At 41.3% G+C, this 21,348-nt stretch overlaps 1 protein-coding gene across 6 annotated transcripts; it reads left to right on the top strand.

The window, feature by feature from the left end:
- The first annotated feature begins 15,247 nt into the window (after nucleotides 1-15,247).
- On the top strand, nucleotides 15,248-18,684 carry LOC136501347 (uncharacterized). 6 transcript variants are annotated; one of them, XM_066496858.1, is made up of 6 exons: nucleotides 15,248-15,674; nucleotides 17,004-17,160; nucleotides 17,251-17,393; nucleotides 17,496-17,644; nucleotides 18,050-18,180; nucleotides 18,313-18,684. In XM_066496858.1, the coding sequence occupies exons 1-4, from the start codon at nucleotides 15,552-15,554 to the stop codon at nucleotides 17,520-17,522; spliced, it is 450 nt and encodes a 149-aa protein (XP_066352955.1). In that variant the 5' UTR covers nucleotides 15,248-15,551; the 3' UTR covers nucleotides 17,523-17,644; nucleotides 18,050-18,180; nucleotides 18,313-18,684. The 6 variants fall into 6 exon arrangements, 2 of the variants coding, with proteins under 2 accessions (XP_066352955.1, XP_066352954.1); XM_066496857.1 differs by having other exon boundaries at nucleotides 18,254-18,684; XR_010770229.1 differs by having other exon boundaries at nucleotides 15,841-17,393; nucleotides 18,254-18,684.
- Nucleotides 18,685-21,348: the final 2,664 nt, after the last annotated feature.

The following is a 21,348-nucleotide window of genomic DNA, read 5'->3' as shown; positions in this document are numbered from 1 at the left end:
CTGAAGTGAGAACAGGGCCACCATATTCCCATTTATAATGACCCAAGTGATACATGGCCTGGTTTAAAATGGCTTCAAAACTACAACTTGCGTATGTTACGTCATTCTCCTGAATCTTCAAGTGTTGGGAAAAATGTGGTTATTAGAACCATGCATATATATAGACATAACAATTAATCTGGATATAAGTTATGAGACTGACCACATCATTCATGTTGTCCTCAACAAGCTTTGCACAAAATAGTCTAATATCGTGGTGGAGGCCCACATTCAAAGCAGTAATCCTCATAGAGGAGTATGTAGGAATATTGTACCCAATATTTTGAAGCACCCTTAAATATGCTTGCACAGCATATTTTTGTGCAGTAATGTCATGAGGTTGACCGCTACTCGTCCTATCGATGTATAAAACCATACCTTATTGGTTACCCGCCCTAGCGAGAATAGAAAAGCCAATTCCACATTGCTTGATTCGACCATCTATAGGGAATGTATCAACATTGAGAAAATCAACCCCGAAATTTGAGAGTGTCTCTCTGAACCATGGTATAGGATGAATTGTCTACATTTAAGAATTATAGATATCAGAACAAAATATCTATAGAGGTGTCTTTAAAACATGTTACTTACTATGCTTGGATATGGGTGGTTTGCCCTCCCCAATGCTGGTTGGAAGCCCAGATCATACACATAATTATTTGGCAGATCCGACGAAGGGAGTTCGGCCATATCTTCTCCTAAATTTATGTCAAGAAAAATAGTTATAGTAGAGGAACAGGAGAGAAGAGGAGTAGGAGAAGTAGGAGCAGATGATAGGAGAGGAGAAGAGTAGAAGTAGTAGGACTAGGAGAGGAGGGTCTACAAAATAGGAGAGGAGAAGTGAAGAAAATAGCCATCAATCAAGTTCAAACTAACTCACAAAACGAGTAGCAATAGTAGTAGTAGAGGTAGAGGCCTCAGAAATATGTCAATCATCATTTGATAAAGAACTTGGAGCATAAAGGCATCATAAACACAGTGAGCATATAGAAAAAGACAGTAGGGGCGGCTGGTAATGATGCTAAGTTCCTCACAAGTTCTTGATCATCAGCTCATATTCCATATAATGTATGGACTTGGACAATTTCATCATCGGCAAAACAAAGGAGAGGAGAGGGACGATTTGGCAAAAAAAAGCAACAACTGCTTAGCAAACATAGAGCAGCAGCTGATGGCAAAAGACAGCTAACATCTATTTTAGCTGCAAGAGACATGGTATAAGAGGGGTCAGTGTTTAGCAAAAGACAGCTGACATCTATATGTCTAAAAATTAGTTAATGGGCAAATGTATCATGTTAACATCCTACTCACATGCAGCATAGCAATAGGACAAAAAGCAAGGGAAAAAAGGGGATTTTTAGCATTGACTTCATTCACAATCTTGACTATGCTTAAAACACTACATGGTTTCATGCAAACAATTGAAACTGAGTCAATTGCAACCTGCACCCAAAGTTTAGTGGAGTATGTCACCAAAATTCCTTAAAAAAGGCTACATATATATCCGTACTACTTAGATCTATGACATTGTTTTAAAAGAAAGAAGAGCATACTGCACCAGTACAAATTATCAAGGCATAGACAATTTAGCATGTTGGCAAACAAAGCTAAATAACTGCTTTTGTAATAGGAGGTTCATCACACAAGCAGCAGACAATGTAGTAAATAGTTAGAACCGGCAATTCAAGGAACAAGATGATACTGAAAAAGGAGTTAGTTACAGATAGGAATTATTATGAAACATGGCAAATAGTGTTTTGTGGCTGTTGAGGTTTTTAGATGAAGGCAAATTCCTAACACCTTTAAAGTGAAACTAATATGAGTTAGACACCTATTATCCATTTTCAAATGCTCGTATCTAAATGTTAAGTACGGTACATAAGAAATCAGTTTCAGTAAGCAAAGCATGTGCAGAGGCAGCTGTTTCAACCCATAAATCAGTGAGCTATTTCAAGCCTGGTGAATAGATTATGTTTTCAAGCCATAAATGTACATTCAGTTAGCATGATTCTGAAAACAATGTTTAGCATGGTTCACTTTTTCTGAAAAAAAACATCCTTACATAGGAGTATCTAGGTTCAGCACTGAACTGATTGTGCTATCCACACACACATGCTATAGCACCAAATTTGAAATGGGAAACACTCCCCAGGACACATCACCACATCATCGAAGAAATCCAACCCAACCGCAATACACAATCCTCAGCACTGCACTGTACCCAAATTGCAACGATGACTCACGAGTAAACGGCCACCAAAATGATAAAGGACCAAGTTTTATTTTCTACAATTATTGTGAGTCGCAAATGAACTGAGAATCACAAGTAAGCACTAAAAACAGTACTGAATTTCACACTGCAAACAATTCCAAAAACTCTCAAACCAAAGACCTAAACCAAATCTTCACAAAACCAATCGAATCCGAAATGGAGACCAAAGACCCTCAAACCAAATCTTCACAATCATAATCGAATCCGAAACAGAGGCAAACCATGGTCAGCAACAGATAAGAGAGGAGAGCACACTGCTATGGTCAGCAACAGATAAGTAGGTCAGGCCTTAGAAATATTGCAGCAGCAAATTCAGCAAATCATCATTGCACGAAAGCCCTTTGCCTCAGTTTTGAAGGCTATTATTCATCTCATGAGCAGATAGGAGAAAGAAAGAAAGATAGATAGAGATGAGCGAGAGGGAGGGAGGAAGGTTCCAGAAAAAATTCTTAGTTGGCCCCAGGACTACTATGTCCTGCCCCCAAACTAAAACAAATTAAAAGACAACTCATTTGCCGAACTAGAAGTAGTAGTAGAAGCAATTTTTGGAAGGTCCTCTCAAATTAGTAAAAAAATATCACCAACAAAGGGCTTATGCTCAGTACAAGTAGTAGTAGTAGTAGTATAAAAACATCACCGACAAAGAGCTCTGAATCAGTTTGGAGGTTTCCTCATCAAGGCCTGAAACTCTCCAACTCGGAAGGCTCTCTACTCAGGCCTAGAGTGACCAACAGCTGTGCTCAGGTAACAGCCGTAAATTTTGCAGCATCACGCTAAAATCATACCAGATAAGGGTCCTACATTATTGTTATTACACATGGAAACATTACATGGTAGATTATGAGATAACATGGTCTGAATGGAATGAGCGGGACACAAATATAATGAATTGGATGAATAGTGCTCGTGCAGAGCATATATCAAAATACCCAAGGCAGTAAACTTTGAATCACCAGTTCTCATTCACAAACAGAAAGAATGGACATTGCAGGTTGAAAAGGATATTTTAAGCCAATGTAATTAGGGATCCACTTTTGTAAATATCAAATAAGCTAATCATTCAATAACCTGCCTGGTATCTTGTACAAAGGTTCCATTATTCACCCTAGAACCAAGTATAGCAAATCAAGTGGTCTATACATCAGATGGGATTGTTTCCATGATAGCAGTTACCGTTATATGTTTCAGAACCACAAATGAATTAATTAGTAGAGGCCAACTAAGTTCATGGACTGTTTACAGTTTGCCCAAATAAATTTTTGCTCTCATGAAGCAGCAAACAAAGCATTAGTTCATAAGAAATTGTGTGTCTAATTTTGTGAATATTCTATAAAATCTGCAATTCCTTACAATACACTTGTCCAGATCAAATTCTCAGGCTACAAGAATCTTTCGAACTAGGCCTTTTGCTCATCAAACTAAATCTTTCTGAGCATGGCCACTCCTATCCCAAAATCACTAAAAATCCATACATAGTAGATAATAGTTACTGCAACCATTTGAAATAGGATTTATTAGAAGAACAATAATATAGAGCTTATTTTTTCTAACTGGTCTATTCAACCTATAATGACATACGGGGTCCAAAAAATAGTGACAAAATACCCAAGGCGGTAAATTTTGAATCACCAGTTCTCATTCACAAACATTATTCATCTCATGAGCAGATAGGAGAAAGAAAGAAAGATAGAGATTAGCGAGAGGGAGGGAGGAAGGGTTGGGGCATACCAAGGGGTATGGCGGCAGTCAAAGCTCGAGGTCGGAGAGGGAGCACTGGGGAAGGTCGAGGTCACCGAGGGAGCGCTAGGAGAGGTCAGAGCACGTGGGCCGACAACGTCGTCAGAGATAGAGGTCAGTGAGGGAGCACCGGTGGCGGAGCCAGAGCGCACGGCCAGGCCAGGGAGCACAAACCGTAGCCCCTGCGAGGTCGTCAGAGCATGCGCGCGGGGCGGCGAGGTCGGAGCTCTAGGTTAGAGAGGGATCCGTGGTGGTGGTGGGGAAGGCAGCCAAAGCGCATGGCTAGGCCGAGGGAGCACAAACCCTAGCCACCGGCGAGGTCGTCAGAGCACGTGCACGGGCCGGCGAGGTCAGAGGTCAAGGTCTAAGACCGAGCGGCGACAGGGCGGCCGGCCGTGCGAGCTCTCACAAACCCTAGCCACCATGGCGGCCTGGGAAAAGGCGGCGTTTGGGGCACGCAGGAGGCCTGGGGGACGGAGGCGGTTATGGGAGGAAGGCGGCGGTAGGCCACGGAGATGGTGGTGGCGGCGAGGGTGGCGTGGCGAATTTGTGGCAGCCTGACAGCGTCCGCGAGGAAGAAGACGCCCAAGACTAGGAGAGATTTTGGCCAGGGCGGTTTCTGATTCAGCCGCCCCTACAAATATTTTTGCATATTTTTAAATATTATTTCTGTATATTATTTATAAATGTGTAAATGTATATATAAATGTAATAAAAATAATTTGCTATATTTTTCCGTACACATAAAAATTACTTGATTATATATATAGATATAATGATACATTTTATTTTGTAAAATAAAAAATTATATTTAAAAATTTTAAAATTTGAATTTGTGAACTTCGAATTGAATTTTAAGACAAAAAATGATCTAAAATGAAAATGTTGTAAATATCAAAGTTGTAGAACTCATCAAGACATACAACTTATATTTTGGTCATCTTTTCATTTGACAAAATTTGAAAAAGTTCAAAATTTGAATTTCAATAAATGGCAACTACAAACAAGATTTTGAAACCTTAAATGATTTCAAATAAAAAAGTCATGAACATAAAAGTTGTTGAATACATCACTATCTATAACTTTTATTTTTGTCATCTTTTCATTTGACTAAATTTGAACAGTTCAAATTTTGAATTTTAATAAATGACAACTTTAAACACGATTTTGAAACATTAAATGATTTCAACTAGAAAAGTTATGAACATAAAAGTTGTTGAACTCATCACTATCTATAACTTTTATTTTGATCATTTCTTTATTTAACAAAATATTTGTAAACATTGTTCACAAATCCACATATCAGTCATAGTTTCATAAACTCTATAAGAGACATGTTGATTTTTGAACAATGTTTACTATCAGTTTGTCAGATGAAGAAATAACCAAAATAAAAGTTGTAGATCTTAATGAGTTATACAACTTTGGTATTCATCACTTTTTCAGCTGAAATCATTTGGTATTTTAAAATCTTATTAGAACTTGTTGTTTTTTAAATTTAAAAATTTAAATTGCTCAAACTTTGTCAAACGAAAAAGAATGATCAAATCAACACAGCAACTTGATAGGGCATGATTTTAGAAAATTTTAGGAAAAAATCATCACATTTAGAGTTAGTATGAGGGAGAAAGACTAGTTACAAATTTTACCTAGAGATTAAAAAGAAAAATCACAACTGTTCATGATGATCAATGATGAACAAGTGTGATTTCTCTTTTTAATTTATGGTTGAAACTTGTAACTAGTTTTTCTCCCTCATACTAACTCCAAATGTGATGGTTTTTTTCCTAAAATTTTCTAAAATCATGCTCTATCATTTTAGTCTGGTCATCTATCTTTGTCACTAATTTTGAATAATTTAAATTTTGAATTTAAAAAAATGATAACTTCAAACCTGATTTTCAACCACTAAATGATTTCAGCTGTAAAAGTGATGAATATAAAGTTGTATAACTCATCAAGATCTCCAACTTTTATTTTAGTCATCTTTCATTTGACCAAATTTGAAAAGTTCAAATTTTGAATTTTAATAAATATCAACTTCAAATAAGATTTTGAAACCTTAAATGATTTCAACTACAAAAGTCATGAACATAAAAGTTGTTGAACTCATCACTATCTACAACTTTTATTTTGGTCACTTCTTCATTTGACAAAGTGTTAGTAAATATTATTCACAAATTAACATATCACTCGTAGTTTCAAGAACTATATGAGAGATATGTTGATTTGTGAACATTTTTTATTATCACTTTGTCAGATGAAGAAATAACCAAAATAAAAGTTGTCGATCTTGATGAGTTATACATCTTTGGTATTCATCACTTTTTCAGCTGAAATCATTTGGTGTTTCAAAATCTTGTTAGAACTTGTCATTTTTTTAATTTGATAATTTAAATTGCTCAAACTTTGTCAAACGAAAAGAATGACCAAATCAACATAGTAACTTGATAGGGCATGATTTTAAAAAATTTTAGGAAAAAATCATCATATTTGAAGTTAGTATGAGGGAGAAAGACTAGTTATAAATTTTACCTAGAGATTAAAAAGAAAAATCACAACTGTTCATGATGATCAATGATGAACAAGTGTGATTTCTCTTTTTAATCTATGGCTGAAACTTGTAACTAGTTAGCCCACTATAACGACTTTTCTCTTGACACATTTTCGTTCTCATGGCAATATGTTTTTGGGCAGGTTCTTTTCCACAACATTGATCTTCTTAGGAAAGTCTATGAATAGCGGCATCTCATCGTATTTATTGTAAGCTTCAACATCGTCCATGCCATCAACTCCGATAATATGCTGTTTTCGGAGGCAACCACGTGCTTTGTCTTCTTCTTCGGGGGAGGTTACTTTGTGGGTTAGGCATATAGAAAACTTGTGCGACACGTGAAGCGAGCACCCAAGGATCATCTTGGTAGCCTAGATTCTCGAGGTCCAGGACTCTCAATCCAATCTCGTTCAGTTGGTGTTGTTTGATACAGTGACATCAAAATAGGACCACCGTTATATCCTTCCATAGTCAAGTTCCCATATCTCTTCAATGATGCCAAAGTATTGGATTTTTCGCTCCACTCCATCGAGAGCTTCTATTCGAACGCCATTATTTTGGTTCACATATTTACTATCTTTACGTGGGTCTAGTACGTGTACCCATTGATGTCATAAGCTTTTCAAGATGTCACTTGTCTCGATGACCCCTCCGCCAACCTACTGATGGTAATAGAGTCTATGGTTTCTCTAGGCGGTATGTTTTGGTCCTTCAACCATGTAGTTAGTCGTTGCTTGTGTTGTTTCATGACCCAATCATCTAAACGACCATTTCTCTCCGCCATAATGATAGCCAAGTGTTCATCAATGTATGGTTGCATCAGTTGTGTACTCTACAAGATACTGTAATGCATCTGACTCACTTGGTTGTAATCATGGTCAATGAACACTTTTCTACCACTGATTCCCTCCCCAGCCAACCTACCCTTGTGATGAAAATTGGGTTTACCAATGCCTTTCTGTACTTTTAGGTACTCTTGACACCACTCGATGACTTCTTCAGTACTGTAACCCTCTATCATGAAGCCCTCTGGTATGCCCGATTATGCACGTATCAGCTTAGAACCAACATGAACCGCTCGTAGGACCACATTTCATGCAAGTAGCAAGGGCCTAGCGCCTATATCTGATGAACCATGTGAATCATGAGATATGGCATTATATAAAAAAAGCAGGAGGTAAACACATCTTTAGTTGGTTGTGTCTCCACCACAAATTCATGTATGTCACTCAGCTCTTTCTTGCTAATTGTCTTCTGTGAGATCTTTGAAAAGAAGTAGCACATGTGGGTGATGGCCATTTTCAAGAACTCTAGCTTTATAGCCCTAATTGCAATAGGTAGAAACACTGTCAGCATCACATGACAATTGTGAGCCTTGCAGTGTGTTATTAATAAGTCCATCATCGACACAAGCTTCTTCACATTCACTAAAAATCGAGTTGGGACTTTGACCCCCCTCAGGAAAGTGCATATAGCTTTCTTCTCTTCTGGTGTTAGGTTGAAGCACGCCGTGGGCAGAGTGTATTTTCCATTAGCCTCAGCTACCGGGTGAAGCTATGGCATCATGTTTAGCTACACCATGTTTTTCCGTGATTTCAGACCATCCTTTGACTTGCCTGTGTCCATCAAGGTAGCAATGAGACTCTCGAAGACATTCTTCTGCACGTGCATGGCATCAATGGCATGGGGGACCTCCAAGTCTGGCCAATAAGGCAGATACTAAAAGAAGATCGATTGTTTCTTGAAAGGTACGCCTTCGATAGGAGGTGTGCTTCTATCTCTATTCGTCCCATCCAGATTCTTCTTTCTATAGACGACGCGTATGTTTTTCACCATTCTGTATACGTGTTCTCCGTTATGACGTCTCTCTGGAGGGGGTTCAATCTTCTGGGTGTTGTCATAAAATCTAAAGAACAATTTGCTACGGTACTTGTGACTTATCTTTAAGAAGTGCCAATTCCTTAGGTAAACTATCTTCTTGGATGCATCCAGGAACACCCATGTAGTACCATCCAAGCAAACTAAGCATCCCGTCTTCCCTTTGATCTGTTCAGACAAAGTAAACAGCGTGGGGTACTCATTGGTAGTAACAAATATTATTGCTCTATATATGAAGTCCTCCTTTCGGAACGCATCGTACATCGACTCCCCATGCCTCCATAGCCTCTCCATTTCTTATATCAAAGGCTCGAGGAACATGTCTATATCAATGCCTGGTTGTTTAGGGGCAAAAATAAAAATAGTGAGGACAATATACTTTCTCTTCTGACACAACCATGTTGGGATGTTGTACATGGTCAAGATCACTGGCCAAGTGATGTGGTCGCTCATTCTCTCATTGAAGGGATTCATTCCATCGATACTCAAGCCAAACCGTACATTCTTTGGGTCATCGCTGAATTATTTATGCTTGTCATCGATCCTTTGTCACTGACTACAATAAGCCGAGTGTGCAATCTTATCATCATCCACCTTGCGCTCATCATCCCACTATGTCATGAGTGCGGCTTCTTTAAGGTTTAGAAAGATACATCTCAAGCGGTCGGTCACTGGCAGGTACCATATTACTAAGGCAGGAATTGCTCTCTCTTTTGCATCGTTGTCTAATGGAGTGGCCTCTGGGGACTGAGATTCTTGTACCACCTTTTTCGTACCATTCTTATTTCTCTTTTTCAATGTGAAGACTTTATCCCCACCGTAAAGGTCATTGTTCTTATATTGGCTGGCCCCACACCGGGGAAATTTATCCAGTGACTTGAACGTTTCACCACAAAAAAGGATACAGTGGTTGGGGCATGCATGGATTTTTTTCAACCGTCATTGTCAATGGACTTATGACATTTTTTGCTTGGTATGTGTTGGCGGGAACTAAGTTTGGTTATGGCAGCACCCATGAACAGGAGATGCAATAGATCATTGAAACTACAATCTGACCAACCGTACTTAGCCTTCAGGATGAGTAGCTCAAGCACAAAACGTAGCAATGTCCAGTATGTCCAACAATCCTTTTCAACACCATACACAGCCTCCTTCGATGTTTTTTCACCCTTTCAAAAAATTTTAGATCTTTCGGGCTCTTTAGTAAAATCTCTGGTCCAAGGGCTCGAATCATGTCCTCCAAATCATCTTCATCCCCGACACGTGCTCCGCCATTATTATTGACACCACCTTCATCGTTACCATCCCAACCACCAGCATCCCCACCTTATTCATTACCAAACTCGGGATTCATTCGTGCATCAAGCTCTACTAAATATTGGGACAGGGATTCTAGGGTTTTGTCGTTGTATTCCTCCTCATCCTCGTCGTTAACAATAACCGTTTCACCATGATGAATCCACACTGTGTAGTCCTCAACAAATTCTCGCATAATTAAATATGATCTGATGATAGTCACATCTGTCCATGCTATACGGTTTTTGCAATCTTTACAGGGATAAATAATTGTATGATTATTCTCTGTCAACGTCGTTGCATGCTTCTTTGCGGCTTCATTAAATTTATCCACCTCTTCATGGAAATCTGTCTTGAACCTTAACGAACCATACATCCAAGAGTTCTTGTACTCCATCTTTTACAACAACAACAAAACAAATATTAAAGGACTACTTATTCAGATATATATAAAAATGAATCAAATTAATAATTACTTGAGAATAGTTGTATATACTTTAGATATATATAAATATAAATCAAATATAATTACATGAAGTATACAAACATACCATGGTAGAGAAAAATTAATTAATAGCCTATTTATCCATAAATAATTAAAATACATATTTATTGATTACAATAAACAATTTCAAAGACAATAATTAGCAACAATTAATGTTTTACCCGATATCTTTCATGCAAACCCAAGTTCAATTTCATCAAACATAAATTTACAAAAACAAAATTAATAAAAAAACCAAACCCTAGATCTAGATCTACATGCACATAAAATATCCATAAAACTAACTAATTGTTCACTAAAATCAAGAAACATAGACCAAATATGGGTATGATCTTGTTCCCCTACCTAATTTATCCTAGTACATTCAAAACTTGGATCTAATTTGCTCCATAAATAGCTCCAGCACCATAAAAGAGACAGAAAAGCAAAACTCTAATTACTCACTAACCAACCATTAAAACTTTAAAAAAATATGGAATAGCATTTTCTTACCTTCTACAACCTCTCCACCAAAGGATTTGAGATCAAAACCTCCCACCCTTAGTAGAGCAATTTTTAGAAGGTGTCCAAGGCCTCCCTACCCTTTTTTCACGGGTTGGAGTGAGTGACCCGAGTAGGAAGAAGGGGTTATAGGTTTTTATACGTGGGGCATTTGCAGGGGTGGCTGGTGATTGAGCCGCCCCTGCAAATCGCAACACCGGGAACAGCTGGTGAGTGAGCCGCCCCTACAAATCAACCCATTTGTAGGGGTGGCTCGTATCACCAGCCGCCCCTACTATGCCATTTGTAGGGATGGCTGGTCTCATGGGTCCCGAGCACGTCCATTGTAGGGGCGGCTCCATCCCCAACCGCCCTTAAGAAAATTTGAGCGGTTGCTATAAACCTTTTTTTAAGTAACGATGGACATGGCCTTCAACCATCGCCACCCCATCACCATAGGATCCCTTCTGCAGCCTGTTCGGCTAGAATTTTACAATCGTATACGATTGTAAATTTCTAGCCATAATAGTATTTTTCTCTCGTACTAAACCAGCCAGCAGTACTTTCTCACGAACCAGCAACGAGCTAGCCCAGCCAACCAAACAGGCTGCTGATCTCAGGGTCTTCGTCGTCGCCACCACCTGCTGCACCTGCATGATGCTGCGCTCGACGATCCCATGAGTCGTCGTCTAGCTCTGCTGCAGGCACCACCACCAAATCCTCCGTGGCGGCCGCTCGCTGGAGCCGTTGCCAGCGCTGCGTAGATCCCTGCTCCTCCTCGGTTTCCATTATCCGCGCGCCGATCCTTGAAGAAGCTCAATTCCAGTTAGACTGTTGGAGGCATGTACTACGTGCTTATATTTTGATTTGGATGTGTGGGGTGGGGGTGGAGCACCTATATAGCTATATATATCGCTTTCATTTTGTTAATGAATCGCAGCACCGTACCGGCCTTGCAGCCCCCGTACCACCATTTCTTCCTCTCTTACAGCAAACCAATGGCGAGCTGATGAGCAGAGTTGTTGGAATTTGGAAACCGGAACGACCGACGACGACGTCGTCGTCACGGGGGAACACGGTAACAACTCGCCGGCTTCTGTGGCAAACTGGCAATGGCTGCTGTCCTGCTAGCGCTGTCATGCATGTCGAACGCCTCGTGCTCTCAATTCGTCTCTGTCAGACTGTCTCCAATGGTCCGAACCCATATACGGAAGGCATTCTTGGTTTAGGTCGTGCACAGGAAAAAGGTCAGGGCACCCAACACTTCACGTTTCCAACAACGGACGCAAAAGTCCAAGCGCCGCCCGCTCCTCGCCTGGCCGCGCCCCGCCGCGGGCCCGTCTCGCCGTCGTCCGAGGAGGAGCTTGAGGAAGAAGGGAGTGGCTGCCGGCGAGATCTGGACCAACCCCACGGCGAGCTCGTCCTCCAGCCCAACCGCGCGGCCCCTGCCCCTACCGCCGCCAGCCAAGAAGAGGAGGAAGAGAGGAGCGCACGGCCTCGCCGTCGTTGTCCGCGGGCCGCTGGACCTCCTCCGTGGTTGTCCCCGGCGGTGGATGTGTCGACGGGGCGTCGATGGATGACGTGACGACGGCGGCGGTGGCTTCCAGGTGAGGGACGCTGAAGGAGGGGTCCGCCACGGACTGTAGCGGCGACTGCGCCGCGCGCTCCCCTACGCCGGTCCCCGCGCGCGGGCGAGAATCAGCCAGCCCCGGCGGCTGAGGGGCGTCGACGGCGCGGGACGACGCGAATCCCGCGCGAGGAGGGGCTGGCGACCATGGGGCGCCGGAATCGGCCCCCACGAGCGGCGGCGTAGGAAGCCCGCCGATGGAGGAAGCAGTCGCAGGCAGCGGCGGCGTCCGTGCCGCACGCAGCTCTGGGCGCGCTCCCGCGCAGGGGCGTGGAGGGGGGGGGGGGGGGAGCAGCAAGGGGAGAGGAGGAGGAAGAGAGGAGCGCACGGCCTCGCCGTCGTCGTCTGCGTACCCAGAGATTTGCGTCGTGGAGAGAGGCGACGCTTATTTGCATTGCGATTCGCCTGCTACGCAAAATGGGTGGTCTGTTTGCGTCGTCCGTTGGAGCATGTTTCTTTCACCGAAAACACTGTAGACGACATATTTTGAATTTGCGTCTCGTTTTGCCGAGTCTGTTGGAGACAGTCTCAGATCCGATCCGATTCAGACTCGCAATGGATTAAGTCACAATATAATGCCAAAAGGTTGGACAAATATGTTATATATATGCAGAGAGGAAGCAGACAAGGGACCGGACAGGAAGGAAACAGTCAGTGACAGCTCACCTATATTGCCGGCCGGCGGCCGCGCCGCGTGCTGCTGTAAACTACTCCTACTACTGAATCAGGTAGGAAATAGGATAAAAGTAGGAAAGAAAGAGCCAGTGGCTCATCGCATCAGTGGCGCCAATTGACCTCCACAATCTTCGCTCAGCGATGCTTCGTTCAGGTTTCCAGCACACGGTTTCTAGTTATGATTTTCCCAACCGATTTATCTTACTAAGTATAGCTGATTGAACTTTTCTTTTCTCCCTGGAAATATATCTCCTTTTCTTGCACGCCCGGCAGTGTTCGCCTACACGGCCGTATAGACGCGATTTACTCGGCATGTAAACTTTACTCGGCAGCTTGGTGTGTAGTTTAGCCCATAAACGGTAGGTGGTTACACGGTGAGTCCGGCCGTGTAAACTGTCAAACGGCCTGTTCGCTGGTTGGTTTCTAGATTGGTTTGGGCTGGCTGGTGCTGGTTTATTGTGAAAGAAAAACACTGTTGGCTGGCTGGTTTGGGCTGGCTGAAACCAACAAACGAACAGGCCGAAAATCAGTCATACACGATCTCGACGGTCTACACGGCTCGTTGGCAACGCGGTTTTGCACGACTAGTTCCGCGAGTAGCAAGACGTTTAGGTACGCGATAACAGCTTCAGGCGGGAGAATGAATTTTTCAGTCGTCGTGCTTTTGTCCTTTTCTACTCCCAAACCCATTGGCCGCCGCCTCAAATTTTGAAATCCCGTCGCACACACAGACACACTCCATCTGCCGTAGGTGGAACTTAATCTCTCTCTTCCCTTACATACATACATGTTTATGAATATCTGTAATTAGTTCGTCGTCTTTGATTATAGGTGGAACTTGGGCCGTGCCGGCACCATGGCTCGACCGTCTTAAGGTTCATGCCATTTCGGATTATCGGCCTGTTCGCTGGTTGGTTTCTGGGCTGGTTTGGGCTGGCTGGTGCTGGTTTGTTGTGAGAGGAAAACACTATTGGCTGGCTGGTTTGGGCTGGCTGAAACCAACAAGCGAACAGGGTGTATGACCTCTAGGCTCACGGAGCACGTCGGGTCGAGCCAGTATAGCGTGATAAGTATTTGCTTTCGGTCCAAGCACCGCCCATGACACGCTGGCACGCCTTTGTGTCGTGCCGGCTCAAGCACAATCCTCAGAATATGTTTACTAGTTTTCTTTATCCATCTGTGACATAACAAATATATATATATATATATATATATATATATATATATATATATATTGTATGTACCATTCTCACGAAAGTTTTATTGATTTAACAAATCATTCAAGAATAAGATGAAAGATAGTAAAGCAAGTACTAAAATATTGTATTATAGCGATGTAGATGTGTTTAACTCTCATTTTCGTGCCGTGCAACCCAAGCACAGCCCCAAATACGGGCCGTGCCATATAGCCCGTCGTGCGAGATGCTAAGCACGGCATGAAAATGGTGCGGCCCAATTCACTACGACACGTCCTATTATAGCAGTCATTTTGTCAAAGGCATTTTAAAAAAAATGCCTTAATTTAATGTTGTATGAAGGCATTTCTCTTAAAAGGTCTTTGAAAGTATACTTTTAAAGGCAAAACTAAAAAAACACCTTAAATAACTACAATATTTAGAGGCGTTTTATCAAAAACGCCTTAATTACTTGCAACCTTTTGAGGCGTTTTTGTAACAGAACGCCTTTGTTGTAGGTGCATGTAGCTCTGTTTGAAAACGAGAACTCCTACTAGTCCATTACAGCTACGTATCTTCAGTTATTTTTTTTAATTTGAAACAAATGACGCAGCCACGTATCTCTAGTTCTGTTTGAAAACGAGAACCCTGCATCCCTCTCGGCCCAGGCTCAGCTCGTGAAGGACGCGACCGTTGCGAAACAAAGGACGCGGCCCTCCCCGGATCCCTCCCGTGTCCTCCCCGTATCTGTGGCAAAATAAGGCCTTGTTTAGATACACTCAAAATTCCAAGTTTTTTCACTCTCTCTCCATCACATCAATTTTTAGCCGTTTGCATGGAGCATTAAATGTAGGTAAAAAAAATAACTAATTGCACAGTTTAGTTGGAAATCACGAGATGAATCTTTTGAGCTTAGTTGGTCCACAATTGGACAATATTTACCAAATAAGACGAAAGTGCTACTATTCATCGGGTTGAAATCTTTTCACGATCTAAACGAGGCCTAAAGCGTCGCCCTGTTATCCTCCCCCTTCACCTGTTGCGATAGGGTTCAGCGACGCGGCAGCGCCCGGCGTCGCGGGGAGGACGGCACGGCTGCAGGGAGGCGGCGTGGCTGTGTCGGGCGGCGCGGGCAGGGACGGCGCGGCTGCGACGAGGAGGCGGCGCGGCTACGTCGGGCGGCGCAGGGAGGGTCGGCGCGGCTGCGAAGAGGCGGTGCGGCGAGATTGTTGGGTTCGCGAGCTCGCCGACGAGGATATCCTCCGCTACATCCTGGCCTGAGGCGACCGCGAGTGCTCGCGAGCTCGCCGACGATGAGGTTCTCCACGCTGATCTCCACCATCAGTGCCACCACCGCGCTTCCGTTATCAATCGCCGGCACCTCCCTTCGCCGAGGTCACCATGCCCTTACTGCTACGACTACTAAGGCAATCCTGGTATATAACCCCATAGCCACCAATCATCTGAATCCTCTATTGAGATGCCGATGGATTCAAACTGTGTTGCCAATTTTTTTCTATTTGACTTGATCTTTATTAAATAAACGGTGCTAGTTACACGATTGTTCAGTTTTAATAGGTGTCCTTGTCTTCAACTTGTCAGCACTAGGCAACCTACATTAGTTGTAGACAGATTTACTGTGTTGCAGCCATCATGGACAATCAATGGATGAGAGCACCTAGGTAATACTCCCTCCATCCACGAAAGAATGCAATTCTGGAATAGTATCATGGTTTAGTACTTCAAGTTTGACCAATTATAGTTAAAAAAATATAAATATTTATAATATCAAATAAACATCATTAGATTAATTACGAAATATATTTTTATAATAAATTAATTTAGAGTTATAAATATGAATACTATTTACTAGAAACATGGTCAAACATGAAGCACTTTAACTGACACGCATACCATAGTTACTTCCTTTCACGGACAGAGGTAGTACTAGTTAGAATATGCTACTGTTCATGCTGCAATTGCAGAAATAATTATTGGTTAGAGGTGAGCATTGTATGCTTTCATGACCTTATCTGAATTCTGGAGCTTGTGCTCGATCATTGTTGTGTTGGTTAGTTTCCTCTCCATACTTCCATCTCGGTGTGCAAGGCCTATGAATGAACGCCAGTTTCAGCTTGTATTACTGACATTGCACAGATAATATAGCCAAGTTTACCTATTATTATTACATCTCATCCACGGGACAGCCAATAATTACATCTCACCCATTATTCTTCTTGTTCCTTTCTACATGTAATCTTACTTTTCCAGACATTGTTCCAATAATTTCATTCATCGAATGCACAAGTCATTTCTGAATTTTATCTATAAGTGTTTCTTCATCACGTAAACCGCTAAGTTTGCACTTACAATTTGCAGATACATTTGGTTCCCAGTGGCCTCTTTGATTTTTAGAGATACATCAAATGGTTTTTCCTACATATTAAATCCATGAATAATTTAAACTAGCTTTTTTCTCCCTCTGAAATGTTCTGTGAATCTAAGCATTTAATCTGGTTTCATAGAACATGTTTGGAACATTACCTATAAAATGTCCTGCAACCTTGCGCTTTTGTGGATATAAGGATATTGGATTATTGTTATACACTTATACTACATAATAGTCCTAATCATTCTTGGAGCTACATAATTTTGTGTCTCCAACTAAAAATACAGTCCAATAATTTTCCTGTCTATCTAATTATCAACACAGGGCATGTATCTAATTGTAGCTTTCTTGCACTTTGAGTTGTTTTTCTTTTTAGTTGCTTTGCAGGACAATAGCCTCTACTTTTCTGTTGTTATTGTCATTTCTGTATCAATGTACTCTACAGTTAGCTTCTAAGGGAAGCTGCTTTCAGATTTCTGCTTTTGGTTTATTCAATTCACTAGCTAAATGCTCTCATGAAGAAAAAAATATGGGTAAGTCATCCGAGGTTCATGCCATGCGATCCATTTGTCTTCTTCAGCTGTCTGATTCGCGACTGCAAAACTATGGATGATATGAACTAGGTGATGTTGGCCAATTGGGCGAGGAAGGTGATATCTATATTAAGTTGGCAAGCTTGGCACCTAAAATATTTGGCCATGAACATGTCAAAAAAGCACTGCTGCTTGTTGGTGCACCCCACTGGACGCTCGCAGGTGGCATGAAGGTACATATGCAGCTAGGAATCAGTATGACTTTCATTTCCAAACAAGGCTTTGTTCTCTCCAACTGTTCACATCCCATTATTGACTGAAATGTAAATGCACAGATCAGAGGAGACCTGCACATATGCTAGATGAGAGATCCTGGTGTTGCAAAGAGTCAACTTCTGAAGCATATCATCAATGAGTTGGTCTTACCGCTGCCGTCCAGAAAGATCCAGTAACAAATGAGTTGGTCCTCAAGGGTGGAGCACTGGTAAGACCTACACCAACTTATAATGGAATCTTTTACTGTATTTTTCTTTTCTACTGAACTATAGGTGTGTACCTGGTTGTGCTTTTCACAAGCATATATATGTGATTTTGGTCCAGTCCTGACTATGGCGATTGAGAAAATATGTAGTTTTTTTAACATCATTCACCAGTTTTTCATACTTATATTACTGGTAAACCTTCCATTTTTCATTTTTGCTCATAGTTGTCTCTTTAGCACTATAAGCTGTGCTAGCACCCAAAAAATGGTTCATTTGGTCCAAACTACAGGCATGCAATCTTGCTAATAATAAATCTGAAAGGGTTAGTTAGGTTTTCTGTTCTGAATTGAAAGGGTATTCTGATAAAAATAGGAAGCAAATTCTGATCGATCAAAGTTGCTTCACAGAGTTTACCAGAAAGCAGGCAAGCAAGGAGGAAAGTGTGTAAAGAAAAAACAGAGCAACTTACATCATCCAAGTCTGTAGAGGGCCACAAAAGCAACATACATATAACATCTCGATGTTAGTACAATTAAAAGTAAGCATCTCTTGCTTCCAGTTTTCTGTTTTTTGAAGTCATTTCTGAAAATTCATGGTACTACCTCTTACAGTAATACATCAGCACACTAGTATATATACCTTCACTCATTGGGACATGTATGGTTTCAAGCAAGAGCAATTGCCAAGTGAGGACAAAAATGTATATAGCTGGATGTGGGCATGTTTAGTTTCAAGCAGGAGTAACATAAGTTTGGTTTCATGAACAATGATGAAGGCTGGTACTGTGGCAACATAGTATATTTAGATGGATTTACACATTCATATGCATAGTTGTGATATGGACACTCTTATAAAGGGAGCAAGAAACTTGCATCATTCAGGATTGAGGACCTAAACATAAGGACCTGGGAACATCATTTGAAGATAGATATTTGATTATTTTTCTACCTTATTGATTGTGTTTGGTTACAAATATAACTGTGTATGCCTGAAAGATATAAATGTTTGGATTGTGCTGTTAACATGTGCTTTCACTGGTTAATTTCTCGATGGATTTGTGCTGTTTCGATATTAATTACTACCAAATTTCTACATGTATGAGTTGGTTTTGGAGGCATTTTTAATAACGCCTCTTTCAATGTTTGAAGGCTTATATAGAACGCCTTTAAAAACTATTATAAGCAGCTGCAAAATGCCTTTATATATTGATATTGAAAGGCGTTTTGAAAAAAATGCCTCAAAAGACCTTTTGAGTCCAGTTTATAGCAGGCATTCTCAAGTATGCCTAAAAAAGTTTTTGAAGGCATTTTGATGACTTTTAAAGGCATTTTTAAACGCCTTCTACAAATAGCCATGCTGTAGCAAAGACTATGCCACGGCACACCCTAAAAATGGCATGGCCCAAGTCCTAGCTCTAGTCTTGATTAACTAGTTTCCTTGCATAACAGATGGACTTTATTCGCTATAGTAGCTAACCTTAATGGTTAGATGGGCACGCAATAAGAAGAGTCCTAGTCCTAGCTAGCTGACCCCGGCTTCTGTTAGAAAAACAATGGTATATATAGATGTCTAGATATGCAAAGGAGACATGGGCGCGAAGAGATAAGTACGTTATGCTTCTTATACCTTCCCCAACGCTACCTTTTTACCTGTAGCTCCAAGAGCCAGGTAGGATCGGATAAAAAAAACAGCTACTCTACATTTGTCATAGTGGCTTGTAGAAGCTACCTATGCTTGGGAAGAGAGAAGGTGGTCCATGCTAAAGAAGAAGAGGGGGAGGAAGATGAAGGTGGGGCATGATGAAAAGAAAAAGTTTCTGTGCAAACCACAAGTATTGATAGTTTGCATTATGTGAATAGTAGTCTCAACATTTTCTAGTCTACGTGGATCACTTTATTTGTACTAGAATTACCGAGAGTGTTAGCCTCCATTGGTGGTGCCCTTATTAGTGTTGGAATCTCTTTATTTAGATTTGAGTCTCTGACCTTGATAAGAGCATATCTATTCTATTAGAGAGAATTTTGTATTTGGCACCGAAACAAATCACTCTTCCATATTTGGCACTAGAAATTTTGAACTTCCTTATCTAGCATCAACTTGAAAATTTCTTCTGTATATGACACTTCCGTCCATTTGATGTAGTAACGGTGTCAAGTCCCACCTAAAATGGCATATATGCCCTTCTATATACCAGCAACATGTAGTGCCAGATAGGAAAAGAATAAATGGACATAATGTCAAATAAGGAAAGCACAAATATCACAAATATACTTGTGAATGAAACATAGCATTTTGATAATTAAAGAGTGGCAATAATAATCAATAAATTTGATGCACATGCTTTACAAATCTGACCACATTGTCAACATACTTAAAAAACAAAAAAATGTAAACACCTTGCACACCTCACATTAGCTCAACAAATCCATACAATAGAGGTCTAAGTTCACATGTCCAGGTTCATAAATATGCATATATTAACAGGTTCATAAACATAAACACATGAAGGTCCATACATAGGGGGTCTAAGTTCACATTACAGAATAGCAGGTTTATCATACACACATCAGTTACACTACATTATAGTTCATATAACATATGGCTTACACATTGCCAAGCACATCTACATTGAGAATCACAAGCTCAACCTTCTCTTGCTTCTTGTGCTATTTGCAGGACTAGCAAGCTTAGCTGTTTTGTTTCTGGTGCCCATTGCAGAGCTGTCAAGTGGCAGCATAGGAATTTTTTTCAGGTTTGAAGCAAGCTGTTTTTTTGGTCCTTTTAGCTTCTCCTTTGTTGGAGAATGAAACTCGGTGGAAATCAGCACAGTCCAGTGGGGGCTCCTCATCATCAAATGGAAGAAAGCGCATTCGTTTAAAATGACGTCTATCCCTCCTCTCGACGCATCATAATCCACATTGTACCCCACTGTGAAAGCACATTAAACAGAGAAGTTTATAAGCACAAAAGAAGACAGAATGTACATGAAACAACAGATTGTACTGATGCACAAAGAATAGCAGTTGCGACCATGTAAACGCAGCTGGGTATGTCGTTATAGAAGGATACGAGAAAGTCTGTAGATTGTTACCTGTGCGAGGTATATGGGTTCAACAACCCATGGGATTTCATTTACAACGCAGCTGGGTATGTCGTTATAGAAGGATATGAGAAAGAATAGCAGTTGCAACCATGTACACAGCGTGGGGCACAAATTTGAGTGCTCCAAGATAAACACGCTTGTCGTGCCTGTACTTCTTGGAAGACATGTCTCCATGGTCCCTGTTAAATAAAATAAGGATAAATGAAGCGCATCAAAAATAGGATACACTCTACAAAGCAAATAGGTGTCATTGAAACTTCTAATTCTGCTGGATGGACGACAAATGCATCTATGTAGAAGGTACAACCAGCTTGCAAATGAAAGCTAAATGCATCTATTTTGGAGTTTCTCCTCCAGGGACGCAGGAACCAGAAACTCAGATCCCACAACAGTAAATGGAAACAGCTAAAGCTAGCGCTACGTCACAAACCAAAACAGCTAAAGTTACTACCATATCACACTGGTAGAGAACACAGCTTTACTCCCGGTGGGGAACCCCCTCTAGTCCCGGTTCCCCACCCGGGAGCAAGCATCCGGGACTAAAGGGGGGTCCTTTAGTCCCGGGTCAGGAACCGAGACTAAAGGAGGACCTTTAGTCCCGGT

The sequence above is a fragment of the Miscanthus floridulus genome, chromosome 13, assembly GCF_019320115.1.
Source record: "Miscanthus floridulus cultivar M001 chromosome 13, ASM1932011v1, whole genome shotgun sequence".
Lineage (NCBI taxonomy): Eukaryota > Viridiplantae > Streptophyta > Magnoliopsida > Poales > Poaceae > Miscanthus > Miscanthus floridulus.
The sequence above is the reverse complement of the archived record's forward strand: the minus strand, read 5'-3'. Positions and strand labels throughout refer to the sequence as shown.

Coding starts and splice junctions, on each gene's coding strand:
- LOC136501347 (XM_066496858.1), top strand. CDS start 15,552: ATGAGGTTCTCCACGCTGATCTCCACCATCAGTGCCACCACCGCGCTT. Junction 15,675..17,003: donor CGACTACTAAGGCAATCCTG/GTATATAACCCC, acceptor TTTTCTTTTTAG/TTGCTTTGCAGGACAATAGC. Junction 17,394..17,495: donor CGCTCGCAGGTGGCATGAAG/GTACATATGCAG, acceptor GTAAATGCACAG/ATCAGAGGAGACCTGCACAT.